The sequence below is a fragment of the Ursus arctos genome, unplaced genomic scaffold (genome assembly GCF_023065955.2).
Source record: "Ursus arctos isolate Adak ecotype North America unplaced genomic scaffold, UrsArc2.0 scaffold_12, whole genome shotgun sequence".
Classification (NCBI taxonomy): Eukaryota; Metazoa; Chordata; class Mammalia; order Carnivora; family Ursidae; genus Ursus; species Ursus arctos.
The window spans coordinates 9,215,593-9,237,504 of record NW_026622786.1 but is presented as its reverse complement, the minus strand read 5'-3'; the positions used below and the strand labels follow the sequence as shown (position 1 = coordinate 9,237,504).

The 21,912-nt window shown below is 34.0% G+C and overlaps 1 protein-coding gene across 4 annotated transcripts in view; it reads left to right on the top strand.

Moving 5' to 3' along the window:
* MAN1A2 (mannosidase alpha class 1A member 2) overlaps positions 1-21,912 on the top strand; it is a 187,557-nt gene that overhangs the window by 90,772 nt on the left and 74,873 nt on the right. For all 4 annotated transcript variants that reach the window (XM_026483649.4, XM_057310338.1, XM_057310337.1 and 1 more), the window contains exon 6: positions 1,150-1,244. In XM_026483649.4, the coding sequence (XP_026339434.1) occupies positions 1,150-1,244 (95 nt within the window). The remainder of the gene's footprint in view (positions 1-1,149; positions 1,245-21,912) is intronic.

The window sequence follows — 21,912 nt, the reverse complement described above, 5'->3', positions numbered from 1 at the left end:
CATCTCTAGTTTTTGATGTAAAGTTCCATGATTCATTACTTGTGTATAACACCCAGTGCACCATGCAATATGTGCCCTCCTTACTACCCATCACCAGCCTATCCCATTCTGGCCCCCCCGCCCCCCGCAAAGCCCTCAGTTTGTTTCCCAGAGTCCATAGTCTCTCATGGTTCATTCCCCCTTCTGTTTACCCCCCCTTCCTTCTTCCTTTTCTTCTCCTACCGATCTTCCTACTTCTTATGTTCCATAAATGAGTGAAACCATATGATAATTGTCTTTCTCTGCTTGACTTATTTTCTTAGCATTATCTCCTCCAGTCCCATCCATGTTGCAGCAAATGTTGAGAACTCGTTCTTTCTGATGGCTGAGTAATATTCCATTGTATATATGGACCACATCTTCTAATCCAGTCATCTGTTGAAGGGCAGTAGGATATTATGACCCAGTCTCAGTTTGGAGCCTCTAAGTCAGCAGTTTCCGAAGTGGGATACACAAGCCTATCTATTTGGATATGCTAAGAATATTGAAATTTTACTGTGTATATTTTGGTAGTAGTACATGATTTAAAATGTTGGAATCCACTGATATTAAGGTAATTTATTGTTTTGGTACCCAAAATAGCAGTAATTAGGACTAAGGGGTGAAGCATTTATTACTCTCAAACTGGGAATGTGAACTCAGGCCTTTTCTTTTTAATAATGTGGACAAACCTTGATGGAAAATGTTGAGACATAAACATGCTTACGGTAAGTAATTCAAGGACATTTATCCAAATTGGGTTGCATCTTTTTGTTTTAGTATTTGTACTAAGGTTATATACCATTGTATGGACATTTTGTAACCTGATGTTTTCTCTAAGACCTTTGCCATCTGAAAATACAGATAATATTATCACCAAAACCTATCTTTCCCTTTCAATAATTATAATTTCAGGACATTACACACTGGTAGTTTTCCTCAGTATCCAGTTTACCAACATTTTCTCTGATTGCTGTATGCTACATGGTACCAAAGAGATGCCATTATTCCCCCTTGGACTTCTTCCCTGTAGTATGCATCTGAGAGAGATCAGCAAATGATAATGGCTATAATTTATTAATGGGTGGCTATAATTTTTTTATAAAAAATGTTTTTATGTTTTCATCTCAGATATTCAAGGTTAAAGCAGTTCAGCTGGCTGAGAAACTCCTTCCTGCCTTTAACACGCCTACTGGGATTCCTTGGGCAATGGTGAATCTGAAAAGGTAAATTTTATTTTTATATGATTATTCCTGTTCTGAAAGAATTAGCTTAACTTAACATTAGAAATTTCTAATGATCTCCCCCCACCATACTTTCTAAGACTTAAATTTTTTTCTCTATATATGCAGAAATTTCTCTTTAAAGCATTCTTTTTTTTTTGAGAAGTTCTTGACTTTGCCACAGTTCCCTTGCCTTAACTGTATTCCAGTTTCTCCAAGTCTGTTTCTTTTCCTCACCCGTTTGCTTCTTTTATTTGCTTATTCATTTCCATTTCATGCTGTAATGGATTCAAAATGCTTTCTCTCTCTAATTTTTCGTACAGTATCTGTTGATCTGTTGAGTCAAAATGGAACACAAATATGCCTTAAAATCAGGCCTTCCTATTGCTGAATGATAAGGGAAGACATAATTCATGATGTTGACTATATGGTCCTTATTTATGGTATTTGTACTATTGACGTTCAAAGTGAACTAAACATTCTTTGCACTTTGTTTCATTCTGATAGAGAACACTGATTTTACTTAGAAATAGATGAAAAAAATTTTTGGATAACTTTATAAATCATGCAAAGATATACAATTAATATTACAAAATTTGAATAATGTCACCATATTTAACTTGCATTGAAATAATTGATGCTGACTGAAATTTTTGCCAAGCACTTAGGTTTTTCTCCAAATGAAATTTATTATTTCTCTTAATATTGGGACTTGGGAATTACATGAAAATTTGGCTCTTGTTCTCCTGCCCACAGGCCCTTTAGAATTAAAGTTAGGAGAATATTTTTCTGGAGTTGTGATTCTGTGACAACTTTATTTGAAAAGACTAATCTATTTTAGTCATTTCTTTGTAATGGAGAGTTTTATAGAGTTTAGATTTCCATTGAGAAATTAGCATTTAATACCTAACATTAAATTTAACTTTACTCTTCTCCAGTTTCATGCACTATATGTAATATAAATTACCTCCTTGTGAGGGGAATAAGTTGGCTGGAGTTCCAGAGCAACCTGCACAAAAGGAAATGGCCGAATGATTTAGATGCACCTGTTACCATTCCTTAGTTTTATGATTATGATCAGATTTTCTGATGTTTCCTTCAGTACCACTGCCAGAATCCTAGAACTTTCTTACATAAGAAATTTAATTTAATTAATTTAACATTTTATTCTGAGATAAAGAATGCAGGACTTCTTTTTGTCTCTATGGAAAAAGAAATCTAGCTTAAATCACAAAACTTCAAACTCAGATTGAGATGACAGTAGAAAGGTATTCAACAATCATGTCTTGAACATTTTTATAAATTTAATTTTCATTTAGCATCTTCGTATATATTCATACAAATACATATTTTATTTGAGTTTATAGATCATAAATGTAATTACCTATTTTTTCAAAGTTTTTTTTTTTCTTCCTCTTTTGGTTGAGGGCTGCTGATGTCTCACACATAGACTTTCCTCCTCTCTTGCTGCCTGAAAGCCAGCCCATGTTAGCAAAACCAGGCATATTTATCGTCTACAATATGGTACAGCATACAGAAACACAAACATGTTCTGGTGCAGCTTTTAAACTTTTATATGGGTGTTTTGGATGCTAGCTTTTGTACCTCTTATTTTTCTCACTCAACAGTGTTTCATGAAAGTCCTCTTCCACATCCTCTGATAAAGCTCGAAATCAGTCTTCGTGATGACTACATAGTGAAACATACTGTAATACCTTGGTTAAAATGCCATGCATAGTTATACCATAATTTATTCCATCATTTCCATATCAGTGGTATTTGTTTCCATTATTTTGCTACCATAAACATCGTTGCAGTCGTATCCTATTATATATGTCCTTTTATAATGGGGACTTTTCTCTGAAAATGATTCTCAAGAATATGATTGCTAGATCAGAGACTGTATGGCTTTTTATTCTCAAGTGTGGGATTGCTGGATCAAAGGGTATATGCATTTTACGTTTAATAGTATTCCCAAAATGTTTTCCAAAATGACTAGTTCATCATATTTCTATCTCCAATGTGTGAGATACCTAAATGTGTGCAGGTATAAATTCTGTTTAATTTTTGATAGACCAGTAACTCTAAAATGTTACTGTTTTCTTCATTTGTATTTTCTGGCTAGTGAATTTGAACATCCTTTTCATAAATATATTGGACATTTAGATGTGCTTTTTTGCTTTATTTATAATAATTTTTTATTCATAAGTTTTAAATTTTTATATATTCAAATAAATCTTTTATAGCTTTTTGGGTTTATAATTTTTGTTAAAAAGATTGTCTCCATCTATATTTTATAAGTCTTCTAGATTTATAAAAGTTTTTATAATATGCTTTTAAAAAAAATTTCATCAAGTATGGCGTTAGCTGTAGATTTTTCATCAGTTGCCTCTGCCAGGTTCAGGACATTCCACTCTCTTCCTATTTCACTTAGTTTTTGTCGTGAATGGGTGTTGAATATTGCCACATACTCTTTTTTTCCATCTGTGGAGATGATAACATCTTTCACCTTTGTTCTGTTAATGTGGTAAATTACTTGTTAGATTTTCTTTTTTCTTTCTTTTTTTTTTTCAAAGATTTTATTTATTTATTTGACAGAGATAGAGACAGCCAGCAAGAGAGGGAACACAAGCAGGGGGAGTGGGAGAGGAAGAAGCAGGCTCATAGCAGAGGAGCCTGATGTGGGGCTCGATCCCATAACGCCGGGATCACGCCCTGAGCCGAAGGCAGATGCTTAACCGCTGTGCCACCCAGGCGCCCCTACTTGTTAGATTTTCAAATGTTAAAACCAACTTTGAATTCCTGGGATAGTCCTTGGCCATAATGTATTATCCTATTTATATTTGGCCGTATTTGGTATTAGAGTTACCTGCCTTTGTAAAATGAAGTGAAAAATAGTTTCCCCTTTTTCCTGAAAGCATTTGTGTTATATTGGTGTTACTTCTTAAATGTTTTGATAGAGTCACCTAAGCAGCTATCTGGGCTGAGACTTTTCTTTGTGGGAAGGTTTTTAATAACAGATTCAACTCTCATAAATGTACATATAACATATATACATATATGGCTATTCAGAGTATATTTTCATTTTTTGTCAGTTTTAGTATTAATTAATAGTATTCTTAAGAAATTTCTCCATTTCATGGAAGTTATCAAAGTTTTTGGTGTGCAGTTGTACATATTACTTTCTTAGGCCTTTCATGTTTCTAGGCTTTGTAGTGATAATCCCTCTTTCATTCCTGATATTGATAATTTGTTTTCTCTTTTTATCAATCTAGGTAGGCATTTATCAATTTTGTTAATCTTTTCAAGGAACTAATGTTTGTCTTTAGCTGCATTTATTAACAGTGACTCTATTATGTTTTCTGTTTCATTATTTTTACTTTTTCCTTCCTTTTCCTTATTTAGCTCTTTTTAAAGCTTTTTACATTGGAACTTTAGGTCTTTCATTTTTATATTTTTCTTTTTTCCCTAATAAGCATTTTTTCCTATAAGAATTTCATTTATTTATTTGTTTATCTGTTATTTTCTTTTCCTATGAGAATTTTAAAGCTGTTAATTTCCCTCTAATGACTGCTTTGGCTGCATCCCAGATATTTTAATTTTTTTTATTATTACTGTTAAAAATATTTTATGATTTTCCTTAGGATATCTTCTATGACAAATCAGTCATTTCTAATTGTGTTGTTTAATTTGTCAAGTTTTAGAATCAGGGAGATTTCTTAGATATCTTTTTTTTTTTTTTTAAGATTTTATTTATTTGAGAGACAGCACACATGTGCATGTATGAGGACACGTTATGGGGGGAGGAGGGGCAGAAGGAATATGGAGAAGCAGACCCCCTGTTGAGTGGGGATCCTGACATGGGGCTCATTCCCAGGACCCTGAGATCATGACCTGAGCTAAAGGCAGACATGTAATCACTGAGCCACCCAGGCGCCTCTTAGATATCTTATTGTTTTGATTTCTAATTTAATTGTGATCATAAAGGATACTCTGTATAATTTAAATACATTTAAATCTCTAATGCTTGTTTATGGCTCAGCATGTGGTCTTCTTTGGCAAATACACTTGAATCTGTATTCTGCAGTTGGTGGGGTAATGCTTTACAAATATTAGGTTAAGCTAGTTGATAGTGTTGTTTAGCTATCTGTCTTTCCTGATTTTTAATTAATTTAATTAACTTACTGAAGTTAGTTAATGATACACTTTTTTATGAGTTGCTGATATGAAATATTAAACTATTTCCCATTGTGATTGTGGAGCTGTCTCCTTCACTCTTTATTTCTGTCAGGTTTTTTCTTCCTGTATTTTGAAGCTTTACTTTAGGTACTTACTTACATGTTTATGATACATCTTTCTGATGACTTCACCTTTTTATAATTATGATGTGCCCCTTTTCATCTCTGGTAATATTTTTACTTGGAAGTTTGTTTTATTCGATGTTAATATAGCTACTCCCCCTTTTGTATGCTAACTACCTTTGTGGTGTGCCTTTTAATTTTCAACCTAACTGTATCATAATTTTAGTCCTTTTGGAGACAGCGTGAGTTGGATTTTGCCAGTATGAAAATAGTAGACCATTAACATGTAATTATTGATGCAGTCTGATTTAAGTTCTCTGTTTTTCCTTCCTTCATTTCTTTTGTCCTAACCTTTAAATTGGTAAATGTTTTGGAATTCTCCTTTAGTTTATGTTTTAGTGTTTTTATGTAATATATTTTTGGGCTGATTGCTGTAGAAATCACACTGTACCTAATTAATTTTTCATTTAACTGAATTAATATTGTACTACGCATGTATAGCAATATTTCAGCCATGCCTGCCCATTTATATCCTCTCTCCCGTCCTTTATATGCCATAGTTGTGAAGTGAATTGCATTTAATATAGTCTAAATCTCAAAATACATTGTCAAAATATTAGTTTAAACAGACCTATTTACTTTATAGAATTGAGGGGAATAATATTCTAGTATTTATCCAGGGGGTTACTATAGCCAGTGCTCTTTATTTCTCTTTGAAGATCTGACCCTTCATATGGTACCACTTCATTTCAGTCTGAAGAACTTTAGTTATTAGCATTTCTTGTAGTGCGCATCTGTAGGGGTAAATTCTCACTGTATTTCTTTGTTTGAAAAGTTTTTACTTTGCATTTATTCCTAAAGGATTTTTTTTTTTAGCGAATGTTAAACTTTTGATTGATGAATTTTTCTTTCTACACCTTAAAAACATTGTTTCTCTCTCATCTCTTTCCCATTGTTTCTGATAAGTCAGAATTTAAATGATTGTTGTCCTGTGTGTGTGTGTGTGTATGTATGTGTATTACATATTGTCTTTTTTTCCCCTCTGAATACTTTTAAGGTTTTTTTTCTTTATTCTTGTTTTTCAGCAGTTTGACTAAGATGTGCCTCAGGAAAGTTTTGTTCTTGTTTTTGTTGTTGTTCCTTCTGTGTCCTCCTTAGGCTTTGCTGATGAGCATGTTGAATGTTTAGGTCTTTCACTACATATAGTGGTAAATTTGGCAATTAATTCTTCAATTTTTTTCCCCCATTCTTTATCTCCTTCTGAATCTCATTTACTTATATTTCAGAATTTTTATTTCTGTCTCACAGATCCTGAAGTCTTTGTTTATATTTTTCAATCTTTTTTTTCTATGTTCTTCAGGCTGAATAATTTCCATTAATTTATCTTCATGTTCACTGACTTTTCCTATGTTGCTCTGATCTGCTCTTAAGTCCATCTAGTGGAATCTTTAGAATTTTGATCTGATGCTTTCTCATTCTATTTCTGAGATAGAGATTTTCTGTCTTTTCATTCATTGTGGACACATTTTTTATATTTCATGAAGTATAGTTAGAATACTTGGCCTAAAGTCTTAGTAATTCTAACACCTGGGTAGTCTTGGAATTGATCTTAGTTGATTATCTTTTCACTTGAGGCTAGGTAACATTTTGGATGAATCCTGGACATTCTGAAAGTTTTGTTGTGGGGATTCTGGATTCTGTTGTGATTTTCTCAGAGGGGTGCGTGTTTGTGTGTGTGTGTGAGAGAGAGAGAAAGAGAGAGATTGATTGAGCAGTTGTTTAATTTCTTAGTTGGATTCAAACTTCAAAGTGTCTCAGTTCATTTCGTTTCTTTAACTGGCTTGCTTTGAGTCTGTTTTTAAGCATTCACAATTCACATGGCAACCAGAGACATAGAGTTCATATTACAGAACTAGAGGCTTCCTCTCTCTTACTCCCTCATCTCCCCAGGATTCTTTCTTCTTTTTTTCAGCAGCTGTAATTGCTGCAAAAACTGGCTTCTAATTCTGTAAGACAAAAAGACTACAAGTTTTCTATCAGATTTTCACTGTTCCGCCCAAATGGGCCTTGGCTTTGGGATAAAAGCTATGAGAAAGTGTGAAACTTAACCTCATGCTAGCCTGTATTTGCTAGTTTTCACTGTCCTTGGAATCTGACCGCTTTTGTTTATTCTCCAGGGACTTTAGGCCATTGTCATTATGTATTTTGTTCAGAGGTTGTAACTTTTTTCTGCAGGAGAGACTAATTCAGTCATTAGGAGATTTCAGGGGTCATAAGGACATTAGAGAAATTTTGTTAGATTTATTCATAGATTCTTGGTTTTTAAAAGTGGAATAGGGAAATCTGGGTGGCTCAGTCAATTAAGTGTCTGACTCTTGATTTTAGCTCAGGTCATGATCTCATGGTCCTGAGATCGAACCCCATGTGGAGTTCCATTCTCAGAATGGAGTCTGGTTGAAATTCTCTCTCTTCCTCTGTGCCCCCTCCCCCCCAGCTTGTTCTTGCTCTCTCTCTCAAAATAAATAAAATCTTATTAAAAATGCTATAAAATGGTGTTTTAAAATTTTCATTTCTACTGCTGGAACATAGAATATTGTTGTTTGTAAATTTATTCTGAATTCAGCAATCTTCCTGAATTTGAATTCTCTTATTAATATCAGTAATGTGTCTGAAATTATTTTGTACTTTTTTTTATATACAATTATCTGATCTGTGAATAGGGATGGTTTTGGTTTTACCACTACTCCCCATCCCCACCCCCTTATCATACTGGCTAGAACTTACAGCACAGTATTGAATAGAAATGGTGATCAAAGATACTCTTGTCTTAGTGGAAAGTGAGTTTTTACCATTAAGTATGATGTTACTTATAAGACGTTTCTATATTTCTAATATTTTAAGAGGTCCCTTTTTAATTATTTATTTTTTAATTTTTTTAAAAAAGATTTTAATTGAGAGAGAGAGAGCATGAGGGGGGAAGGGTCAGTGGGAGAAGCAGACCCCCTGCTGGGCAGGAAACCTGATATGGGATTCGATCCTGGGACTCCAGGATCATGACCTGAGCCAAAGGCAGTCACTTATCCAACTGAGCCACCCGGGCACCCCATAAGAGGTCCCTTTTTAAAATTTTATATTGTCGAACTTTTTTCCAAGCAATTTTTCTGTAGTTATTGAAATGTTGTTAAGAATTTTGTTCCTAAATCTTTTTATTGCAGACATTTACAAAATTGATTTGTTTTCCAGTGAGAAACCATTATTGTATTCAAGGAATAAATCCAATTTCATTGTGTTGTACTATTCTTTTTATATATTGCTGGATTTTGTTTGCTGATATGTTTTTTGGGGCCATTGTATCTTTTTCACCAATGAGATTGGTCTGAATTTTTTAATACTCTTGTCTAGTTTTGACATCTAGGTTGTTCTCCTTTTTCAAAAGAGTCATTCTTCTTTTTCTCTTGAAGAGTTTGTATAAGCCCCCCCCCCCCAAGATGCTTGATAGAAGGTTCTGGTAGTTACTTGGGTCTAGAATTTTATTTTGAATAAGTTTTTTATATTGCTGACTTAATAACTTAATAAGTTATATTAGATAATTTGTTTTCTATTTAAGTAAATTTTAATAATTTATGCTTTTCTAGGACTCTGTCCATCTGGCACAATAAATATATTGTTTCACTTCTTTACTCTCTGTTTTATCTGTTATGTATCTTTTTATACTGGCATCAAATATTTGGTAAAGGATAACATTTAAATTTTTAAATTTTTGCTGAGCACTCTTAAGGAACATACTATAGACATTTTGGGTGAATAACACACAGTTTTTTCCTTTTATTTTTTAGTAGGAAGCACAAAAAATGAATCTATTTAGCACCAGGTACATTTATAAATGTGATATTATTTAATTCTAACAATGTCCATATGAAATAGATACTTAGGAAATGTTCTCTCTACTTATAGATAAGGAAATTGAACATCAAAAGGTCACACCTGGGTCTCTTTCCTGACAGTGGATCAGTCTGCTTCTATCTGCTTTTATTTTAAGTTTTATTTAAATTCCAGTTAGTTAACATGTAGTGTAATATTAGTTTCAGGTGTCCCATATAATGATTCATTGCAATGGCTAGATTTCATTCTTTTTTTTACAGCTTAAGTAATACTCCATTTGTGTGTGTGTGTGTGTGTGTACGCATACATACATACAACATCATCTTTATCCATTGATCAGTAGATGGACACTTGGGCTGTTTCCATAATTTGGCTATTGTAGATAATGCTGCTATAAACATCGGGGTGCATGTACCCCTTTGAATTCATAATTTTGTGCTTTTTGGGTAAATACCTAGTAGTGTAATTGCTGGATCATAGGATAGTTCTATTTTTAATTTTTTGAGGAAGCTCCATACTGTTTTCCAGAGTGGCCTCACCAGTTTGCATTCCCACCAGCAGTTCGTGAGGGTTCCACTTTCTCCACATCCTTGCCTACACTTGTTTCTTGTGTTGTTCATTTTAGCCATTCTGACAGGTGTGAGGTAATATCTCATTTTAGTTTTGATTTGCATTTCCCTGATGCTAAGTGATATTGAGCATCTTTTCATACGTATGTCTTCTTTGGAAGAATGTCTATTCATGTCTTCTTCCCATTTTTTTAAATTGGATTGTTCATTTTTTTGGATGTTGAGTTTTAGAAGTTCTTTATATATGGGATACTAACCCTTTACAGATGTCATTTACAAATATCTTCTCCTATTCCATAGTTTACTTTTTATTTTTGTGAATTGTTTCCTTTGCTGTGCAGAAACTTTTTATCTTGATGATGTCCCAGTAGTTTATTTTTGCTTTTGTTTCCCTTGAATCGAGAGACGTATCTAGAAAGAAGTTGTGATGGCCAGTGTCAAAGAAGTTACTGCCTATGTTCTCTTCTAGGATTTTTATGGTTTTCAGGCCTCACATTTAGGTCTTTAACCCATTTTGAATTTATTTTTGTGTATGGTGTAAGAAGGTGGTTGAGTTTCATTCTTCTGCATGTAGCTGTCCAGTTTTCCCAGCACCATTTATTAAAGAGACTGTCTTTTTTCCATTGGATATTCTTTCCTGCTTTGTTGAAGATTAATTGACCATATAATTGTGGGTGCATTTCTGGGTTTTCTTTTCTGTTCTGTTGATCTGTGTGTCTGTTTTTGTGCCAGTACCATACTGTCTTGATCACTACAGCTTTGTAATAGAGCTTGAAGTCTGTTTTACTTTTTCAGGATTGCTTTGGCTATTCAGGGTCTTTTGTGGTTTCATACAAATTTGAGGATTGTTTGTTCTAGCTCTGTGAAATATGTTGTTGGTATTTTGATAGGGATTGCATTAAATGTGTAGATTGATTTGGGAGTATAGACATTTTAACAATATTTGTTCTTCCAATCCATGAGCATGGAATGTTCCTCCATTTCTTTGTGTCATCTTCAATTTCTTTCATCAGTGTTTTATAGTTTTAAAAGTACAGGTCTTTCACCTTATTGGTTAGGTTTATTCCTGGGTATCTTATTATTTTTGGTGTAATTGTAAATGGGATTGATTCCTTAATTTCTCTTTCTGCTGCTTCATTATTAGTGTATAGAAATGCAACAGATTTCACTCAGTTTTTACTTTCAGAGGACAAGCCAGGACTGCATTGTGATATTCAGTGGAATGACACATGGCAGGTACCCAAATAGTATGTTACAAAGTAGAAGGCATTAGTGTGTAGTTAACATGATATGAAATCATCAGAGAAGGAAGTTTATGTCTATTTAGGAAGATCAGGGAGTTTTCTTGGAGCGCTTTAAATTGCTTTTATAAAGGATAATGATACTAATAGGCGATACAGGTGGTTAGGGCATTTTGAGTGGAGGAAATAGTTTAACCAAAAAGAGATGTGGAAATAAGAAACTGTAGGGGAGAAAATTGAACTTTTAGAGAAAGGGCTGGTGATGAAATATGGGGAACCAGTATATATGAACCTCCAAATGCCTCAGCTAATCCTTTAAGTAAGGAGATTTATGAAAGGGCAGAAGTGCCATTTTGTAAAGAGGCTTAACCTTTAACTGGAAAGCTTGCCTTGGAGTTACGGAGATAAATCTTATTATCAGGAGATTGAAGGAAGATCTTGAAAGTGTATTGAAATTCTTTTCTCTTCTCTGAAAAAGTAGCAAGATGTATGTAGGGCATGAGTAAAGAGGGGTACTTTACTTCTGGGGGGTTAACTCATGGAACAGACTGGAAGCACTTTCTCGGAAGCACTTTTTGCCCTCCTGAAGGCAACAATATTCAAAGGCAATGTTGCTTAACCCCTATATTAGATTGAATTCTCTTGCTGTGTACGTCCAACCCACAGAACCCTCCCTGTTTTGTTCACCACCATATTCTTAACACTGAACATGGTGACTGCATTGAAATAACACCTGTCCCAGACAGAAGTCTCATAAGCAATGGTATGATTCTTACCATTCTTACCAACCATAAGCATGGTTGGCAAAAGCACAGTGAATGAAGCTAAACTGAATATTCAGAATAAAAGCTGAGCCCAGCAGAAAACCATATATGGAATACTCCATTAAGAAGAGGGTAGAATGAACCACACAGAGATGAAATTTCCTAGCCAACAGGTTTGGTGTCCTCCACAAAAATCTCAAACTGGTCTGTCACTGAATTTCTTCAGCTTGACCCCAGAAGGAAGTTCTGTTATCACCTAGGGTTCAGTAAAGGGTTTCTAAGAAGAATTGTCTGCTATGAGTTTGGATAAATTCTTAGCTTGGATTGCTCTCTCATTATTGAGGAAGGAATGAATAATTAAAAATTAGGACCTTTAAAAAACAAAGAAAGAAAGAATAAGAGAACAAACTGGTTGCCAGAGGAGAGGTGGGTAGGCGGTGTGTGAATTGGGTGATGGGTATTAAGAGTACAGTTATCATGATGAACACTGCGTAATATGTAGAATTGTCAAATTGCTATATTGTATACCCAAAAATAACATAATACTGTATGCTAACTCTAGTGGAATTGTAAAGCAAAAGATGACATACCTTAAAATTTGCAGAGCTCAAAGAGGCAGAGAAAACAGGCATTTAACAACCAGTTTTTTACTTCAGGAAATATTTAAATTTTAAGCATATGCTTGCCTCACTTGAATTTTTCAATCATGTTGAATTTAAAGCTATTATAAAACATCATGAATAAAATTTAAGGGGGATAACAAACTACAACAATGTTAATAGTAATGGTATTGATAGCATGAGTGTCATTCTTAATATATAAATAGCTTTTACTAACTGTTAAGAAAAATACCCACCAATTATTTAAAAAGCTGCTAAATACATGAATGGGTAATTCAAAAACATAAAAAATCTTTAGCCACTTTCGTAATCAGAAACATTTAGATTTGAAATAAGATTGTATTTTCTTACCTAGAAAATTGACAAAAAGAGAATGGTATTATTTAGGACGAGCAAAGTGAAGAAATGAGAACCACATATAGTTGTCGGAATTGGAAATTTGAGTAACTTGGGAGATAGATGGGCGGTAGGTTTCAGAAACTTTGAAATATACCTGCCCTTGACCTTGTAATTTCACTTCTAGAAATTTATCTTAATACAGAGTAGTTCTTAAATATTTACAGAGCTTTGAGTGTACGGATGCTCATAGAAGTGAAGTTTATATTAATGAAAATAGAATGTACATTAAATTCAGAGGAGTGGCATGTTCGTAGAGTGGAATGTGACACAGCCGTTTGAAATGATGTTCTGGGAAGTGAATTTTTGAAGAGAGATAATACTTGTGATGAATTCGGTGAAAAAGCAGAATATACAAGAATATGACCCTGTTTTTGTTAAACAAACCACTATCACTTCTAAGTAGGAATCAGAATTCACTTTCTTGCTGTATCTTCTTTACTTCCTTCTCCTAAGATTACAAAAGCAACAATAAAATAGATTCCTCCCTCCTTTTTCTCTCTCCCTTCCCCCTCCTTCCCTCTCTCTCCCCTTCGCCCCCCCCCCCCACTTTCTTTTCTCTTTTTATTTAGCTAGATATTTTAAGAAAAAGAAATACATGTATTGGGTGACTATACATGTATTGAAGTAGCATATACTCAACTATAAAGTAAGCCTTCAGTTCCAAACCCCTTGTCCTTGAGGGAGGCCACTATTACAGATTTCTTGAGTATCTTCCAGACATGTAATGTACTTATATATTCATACATACCCTTGCATTCATGTATTGTTTACTTGTCATTTTCACTTATCAGTAGGTCTTGAAAATGATTCCATATCAACTCTTAGGTATATTTACCTCATTCTTTTTAAGAACTTTATAATAATGATTATGAAAGTACCATAATTAATTTAAAATAGATCTGATATTAATGAATTGTTAGATTATTTCCAGATTTTTGCTTTTAAAAAACGCTAGAAGAAATGTCCTGCATATGGTGGGAGTCGTGTGTGTGTGTATGTGTGTGTACGTGTACATGTGTTGATATGGCTTTGGTAGAAATGCTGGATCAGAGAGTTATCTAACATTTTTCAAATACTGTTTATTATTATTTATCAGGTAGGTACAAAATGAAACGTTATTTTAATTTTCATTTCACTGATTTTTGAGTGAAGTTGGGTATATTTTATTCAGTGCACAGCTTTTTTATATCCTTTTCTGTTTTCTAGTGGTTATTAAAAAAATGAATCCTTAAAATCTTTTTATATATTAGCTGAATCAGTACTTTGTCATGTATGTTGCAAATACTTTTTGCTATTATTGCTATTTATGGAAGGTTTTCCTTCGAAGATTTATATATTTTCTAGTAAAATAATGGTTTAATTTCTTTTATACCTTTGATCCTTTTGGCATTTATTGTGGTATAGGAAGGGAGATAAAAATTGAGCTTTATTTTTTTGAGATGCTTAGGTTAGTGCTCTGACATAACTTACTGTGTAACTTTTCAATGCCTACCAAAGTCATAATTTTATGATAAAATATAATGAAATATAAAAAGCATTTCCAAATATATGTGAATCTGTTTTTTAGACTTTATTCTGTTGCATTAATTAGTGTGTTTATTTTAATTCTACATTGATTTAATTACTTTACTATAATTGCTTTACTGGGTGGTTGGACTGGCCCCTTTAGTATCCTGCTTCTCAGTATCAGCTGTTCTCACATATTCAGTTTCTTTATATGAAAATTTGAATTGTGTCTAATTTATTTTTTCTTTTATAGTTTGGTTGGGTTTGCACTAAATTTAGAAATTAATTTAGGGAACATCTTTACATGAAATCTTCCTTTCCTATAATTTATGTCTTTTCATTTATTTAAATCTTTTTCTGTGTCAAGTCAGTAGAGGTATAAGGCCTCTTTTATATAGATTCTGAACTTTTAAGTTCACTTAAAAATGCTTAACCTTTTACATTTTTACTGATACTTTTTGGGGGGCATAAATTCTAGAGGAAAACAGAATGATTTTATTTATATCGCCTAAGGCACCAAAAGATTTCTAACATGAAAAAAGCATGGAAGTTGTACAGCTTTGATTAAACTAAAGAGTTAATGAAATATTGGAGACATCACATTAAAATCAAGAACAAGAAAGTATTTCACATTTTTCTGGAGGTTTTAACAAGTGTAACCAAATAAGAAAAAGGAATGAAATGAAGATATGGATTGGAGACAAAATTACAATTAATAACAGAGCATATGATTGCTTTCCTGGAAGAAAAAGAAAATAATCACTTGAAAAACCATCAGATTAATAAAGAAGTGAATAGATTGGCTAGTTAAAAATTAAAACACTTCTTTGAACCCTAGGGCTATTAGGTTGAAAGTACAGAAAGGTCATGCTTTATTAGTAAAGAACTGAACTAACCACAGAGTAAAGACAACTGTAGATCTGTCCTAGCAAAACCTGAAAACAGCCCTTGAAACAGCTAAGCTGTCCACAAGTTATTTAACTGTCTGTCAAAAGAAAATTGAAAATGCTTTAAAAGAAAAAAATTCAGATATTCAGGAAAATGTAACCTATAATCAGGAGGAAAAAAATTATAAATAGAAACATAGACAAATAACAGATGATGGAGATTGCAGTAAAGGACTTTAAAATAGCTATTATAAGTATGCTCAAGGATTTAAAGGGAAATATGAACATAATGAGAAGAGAGAATTTATAAAGGACTAAATGGAACTTCTAGTGCTGAGAAATACATGAAATAAAAAATTCACTGACCAGCTTAACAGCAGATTCTACACTGCATCAGACAAAATCCATGAGTTTGAAGGCATAGCAGTAGAAACCTCCCAAACTGAAGCACAGAAAGAAAAATGAAAGGAGCAAAGCCCATGACCTGTGGGACGATAGTAAATGTTTATCATGCATATAAGGGAGTGGTTGGGGGTGGGGAGCAGTAGGAGTGGCAGAAAAACTGTTTGAAGAGGGAATGGCCCAAAATTTTCCAAATTGATGAACAGCTATAAAACCCACAGATTCCAGACTCTTGAAGAAACCCAAACAAGGTAAAATAAACATAATGAATGGGTGAAAATCAATAAAAAAAAATTTTTTTAACACCAGCAAAAAAGACATTATGCACAGGGAACAAGGATAGAAGGACTGCTTACTTCTTGTCTGAAGCGGTACCAGCCAGAAGACAGTGGAATGCATTTTGAAAGTGCTAAAAGAGAAAAGCTGATCTAGAATTCTATAACCACTGAAAATATTTTTTAAAAATGAGGTGAAATTAAGACATTTTTACCAAACAAAAGCTTAGAGAATTTATTGCCAGCAGGCCTCTATTACCAGAAGTGTTAAAGGAACTTTTAATGACACTAGATGGAAAGGCAGACTTATATAAAAAAATGAAAAGCAGGTAAAAGAGTAATTATGTGAATATATGTCAAAGGCTTACTTTTTTCCTTTGGTCTTAGAGTTTTCTTTAAAAGATAACTGGCTATTTAAAGCAAACACAGTGAGTTTGCATTGGAGGTCTGTAGTATATGTAGAAGAGAAATGTGTGACCACGCTAGAACTAAGGATGGTATGGGGATGTGAAAGCATAGTGTGGTCATGTCGTTAAGTTTACATGTGAAGGGGCGTGATATTTGAAAGTATACTGGGGTAGGTTAATTGTACATACTCTAATCCATAAAGGAGTCACACATACAAAAATAAGCCAGTGGAGACATGGAAATACTAAAGAATACTCAATCCAGATGAAGGTGAAAAAGAGGACTAAAGAACTGATCATAAAAAGTAGGTGGCAAAAAAAAGATGATAGACCTATGCTGGTGGGATATAAAATGGTACAGCCATTTTGGAGAATGGTTTTTATACAGTTAAAATAGAATTATTATGGGACCCAGAAATTTTATTTCTAAAGTATTTACATGCCCAAGAGAAATGAAAGCGTATGTCTGTATAAAGGTTGTTCATAACAACCTTACTCATAATAGCCCCAAACTGTAAGCAACCCCAGTGTTTCTTAACAGGTGCATACGTAACTAGTATCCAAACAATGGAACACCACCTTGTAATAAAAGGAACCGAACTATCGAGATGGCAATTTCATGAATCTCAGAGATAGGGTGCATGAAAGACTCAAATGCAAAAGAGTATATACTGTGTGATCATGTTCACATGAAAGAGATACTGGGCCTAAAAGTCTCCTAAGGGTGACTTTTTACTTTGTGCTCTTTCCTATCTTTTTTTTTTTTTTTAAGATTTTATTTAAACTCTAGTATAATCAGCATGCAGTGTTATATTAGTTTCAGATGTACAATACAGTAATTCAACAGTTCCATATATTACTCAGTGCTCATCACAAGTGCCCTCCTTAATCCGCATCACCTATTTCCCCCATTCCCTTACCCCCCTTCCCTCTGGTAACAGTGAGTGTGTTCTCTGTATTTTGTTTCATATCTTTTGAATTTTAAATCATTGACTATATGACCTTTTCCTTCTCCCCAATTAAGTGAAAACGTAACAAAAATGAGATTTCATATGAAAATAAAAATTAAACCTGTTGCACTTATATTCTGTAAAAAGGGAAGGTTTTAATTTTTAAAAACAATGTAACATTTCTTGTGGATAAGGATGTGGGAAGAAGGTCAATTACATCTTTCCTTGTATCCAGCATCCTTGAAGAAGCGTCTTTCATTATCTATTAAAAGCCCTTAAAACATGTTTCTTTTAACCCAGCAATTCTGCCTCAGGCAGTTTAAGTCTAGGGAAATAATTGGAAGCATGGACTGAACAAGACATACATGAAATGGTATTTATCATAGCATGTTTCATGAAAACGTAAGTACACATTGAATGTCCAAGAGGAAGGTGATTGGGTAAGCAAATTTTGGTAGTACATAAGATAAAAAACAGTGTGCTGGGGCGCCTGGGTGGCACAACGGTTAAGCGTCTGCCTTCGGCTCAGGGTGTGATCCCGGCGTTATGGGATCGAGCCCCACATCAGGCTCCTCCGCTATGAGCCTGCTTCTTCCTCTCCCATTCCCCTTGCTTGTGTTCCCTCTCTCGCTGGCTGTCTCTATCTCTGTCGAATATATAAATAAAACCTTAAAAAACAAAACAGTGTGCTGCCACTTAATTGATGTCATAGGGAAAATAATTGACATTTTACAAAATTTAAAAAATGTGTTCTAACATTCATATCAAGAGGGTAACCATAAAGTGTATTATTTATTAAGAGTGGATGGAAGAGCTAAAATAAGTTAATTTTTAAAATATTTAAAGACTGACAATTTAGTTTTATTTTATTGGGTGACCTTTCAGATAGTTCTGTTCAAAAATGATTTTCCAAAATTAAACCATTTCTAAACAAATACATACATATCCTTGTACATTTATCCAGATTTGAAATTATTGATACCTTCAGTTGACTCTTGCATGCTTTTGAGAAAGTGTTCTCTCTATAGTTGTTCAGAGCAGAGTCTACTCAAAAGTAGGAAAAATTTTTGCATATTAAAATGTGTAAATATTTTAGACTGGGTATTTTCACAAATGCCATTCTCTTTTGTTCAGAGTGCTTTCTGCATAAAACTTCTGTTTTTTTTTTTCAATGAACATACATTGTTAGATTAGTTTCAGGCATACTTTATAATGATTTAGCAGTTCTATACATTTCTCACTGCTTATCAACCCATCTGCCCACCTACATCTCCTCTGGCAACCACCAGTTTATTTATTTAAGAGTTTTTGTTTTTTGTCTCATTTTTTCTTTGTTCATTTGTTTTGTTTCTTAAATTCCACAGATGAGTGAAATCATATAGTATTTGTCTTTCTCTGACTGACTTAACTTCACTTAGGATAATACATTCTAGCTCCATCTGAGTTGTTGCAAATGGCAAGATTTCATTCTTTTTGATGGCTGAGTAATATTCCAGTGTGTGTGTGTGTGTGTGTGTGTGTGTGTGTGTGTGTGTACACACACACACCACATCTTCTTTATCCATTCCTCTGTCGGTGGACACTTGGGTTGCTTCCCTGTCTTGGCTATTGTAAATAACGCTGCAATAAGCATAGGAATGCATATATCTTTTTGAATTAGTGTTTTCATATTCTTTGGGTGAATACCTGGTAGTGGAACTACTAGATCATAGGGTAGTTCTATTTTTAATTTTTTGAGGAACCTTTGTATTATTTCCCACCATGGCTGCACTAGTTTGCGTTCCCACCAATGGTGCACAAGGGTTCCTTTTTCTTCACATCCTTGTCAACACTTGTTATTTCTTGTGTCTTTGATTTTAGCCATTCTGAGAGGTGTGAGGTGATATCTTATTGTGGTTTTGATTTCCATCATGATCGGTGATACTGAGCATCTTTTCATGTGGTTATCGTTATGTTTCCTTTGGAAAAGTGTGCATTCAGGTCCTCTACCTATTTTTTAATTGGATTATTTGGGGTTTTTGGTGTGAAACTTCTATTTTTAAGTTTTTTTCTTTCTTCTTCTTCTTCTTTTTTTTTTTTTTAATTTGAGAGAGCAAGAGAGAACATGGGAGAGGCAGAGGGAGCTGAGCTGGGAGCCCTGTGTGGGACTTGATCCCAGGACCCTGGGACCATGACCTGGACTGAAGGCAGATGCTTATCCAAATGAGCCACCCAGGCACCCCTAAAACTTCTATTTTTAATTTACTTTATATTTCTTCCAGTTTAGTTGATGAAAAATTATAGGTCATCTCAATTTTTTCCCACTGAAGTATATAGTATAAATACATCTAATTGAAAGTAGGAGCTCCATCAAGAGTCTTCCTCTAAATCAATATATTTCCATTTAAAAATTATACATTGTTTGAGGTTTCGTCGTTTAGTTGTTTTTTTTTTTTTTAAAGATTTTATTTATTTATTTGACAGAGATAGAGATAGCCAGCGAAAGAGGGAACACAAACAGGGGGAGTGGGAGAGGAAGAAGCAGGCTCATAGCGGAGGAGCCTGATGTGGGGCTCAATCCCACAACGCCGGGATCACGCCCTGAGCCGAAGGCAGACGCTTAACCGCTGTGCCACCCACGCGCCCCAAGTCATTTAGTTTTTTAGTTCCTCCTTTGCCTTTTCTGAGATAAATGTCAGTGTCAACCTGTTCGAGTGCTTTGTTTTTAATAAGTGCAATATACTGAAAACTTTATTTCATTCCTTGAATTCATCGATTAAAGATTTTCAACAGACTTTGAACAAAATAAAAACAATATATAGATAACTAATTATCCAAAAAGATTTAATACAATGTAGGACACTTAGGTTGATTTCTCTTGTAAATCACCAGTTTATCAAACGTTTCTAAAATCCAGTTGCTGGTGGTCAGTCAAGAGGGATCATGTTTATATATATGTACATTTTAATATCTATACTTTTTATTTTTGATTAGTTAAAAATTACAGCATTTGCATGAAATTATAATCTGGTTGTTTTTGTCAGCTCATCACCTTTTTATAGTTGGAGCTGTATCTTTCTTCTTAGGGATTTTACAAATTTTTCTGAGTTGTTAGAATATAGACAGGTATCAAATTTAACATTTTAGATTGTTCCTGTGAGTGTGTGTAAAGTACATGAAAAATCTTGTTTAGAATTTAGTGTTTTGAAAACTATTTAAACGCACTTTGAAATTTTCCTTTGGGACCTTCAGACAGAAAGTTTTTGTAGGGAAGAGTAAGCTGTTAGACTTCCTAGGGACTTTGTGTTTATACTTGACCACACTGTGATCCATTCATCACGCTGATGCCTGGGTAATCTTTTTAAATGGTATGCTTTATTCCTTAAATATGATGTTACACTTCTTAAAATCCTCTGTGACTTTGCATCACACTTAGAATATATATATATTTTTAATTTAGCATGGCCTTACAGAATTCTTGTGTAGTCTAGATTACGGGTATAAACCTAGCTCTCTGATCTCACCTTCTATCATTCACTTCCCCGTTCCTGAGCTCTAGCCACACCAGCCACCTTCCTTTTCCTCAGGGTCATTGCATCTGTTGTTTCCTCTACTGGGAATTCTCTTCTTCCAGATCTGTTCATCACTGGCTCCTTCTCTTAATGTAGATTTCAGTGCAAATTGTGTCATTTCAGAAACAATTTCTCTAAATGTTATACATAAAGAGCTTTCCTTTTAACTTCTGTCGCTATACTCCATATTCTGTTTCTCTAGTAAATTTTCTTCATAATAATTATCACTATTTAAAATGGTCTTATTTAGTATAGGAGCACGAATGTTCTACCTTAGGTTCACTACTGTATCTCCCAGAGCAATGTAAGCTCTTAATATTTGGAAACTGTATCCATATTTCATCCTTGATTCTCACTTCTGGCTACAAGAGAATCTGTTCGTGGTGTTTGCCTGCCTATCATATTTTCAAAGACAATATAAAAATAGCACGAAACAATTAAAGAACTTTAATCAAGGTAGTAATGTCTTAATATCTATTTTAATGTTTTCTCAAGACAGATAAGCAATAATGACATATTGAATTGGCATTATACAAGTGGATATAAAATAAGAGAAAGACTTTTATTTTTACTTCCTCCTAAAAGTAGAAAAGACCCTGGAGAATGGTTTAGAGTTCTTGTGGGAATAACCTGTGAACAATGCTACTTGAAAAATTAATCTAGACTTCCAGTTCCAACCATGGAATACCTTATATCAGACCAATCCTCCCACCAAAACAATCATAAAAGCTAGACAAAATGATTTGATGGCCTTGGAGAGCAAATAACTCAGGTAGGACTTCCTAGGAGAAAGTCATCTCCATATAAACATTGGCCTTTTCCCTGAGGGCATGTTCTAAATCATGGTGCAGGTACATAAAAGCCAAGCCTGAAGTGGTGATCATTTGGGTCAGAGGAGACTATGGTCAGGTCTTAGA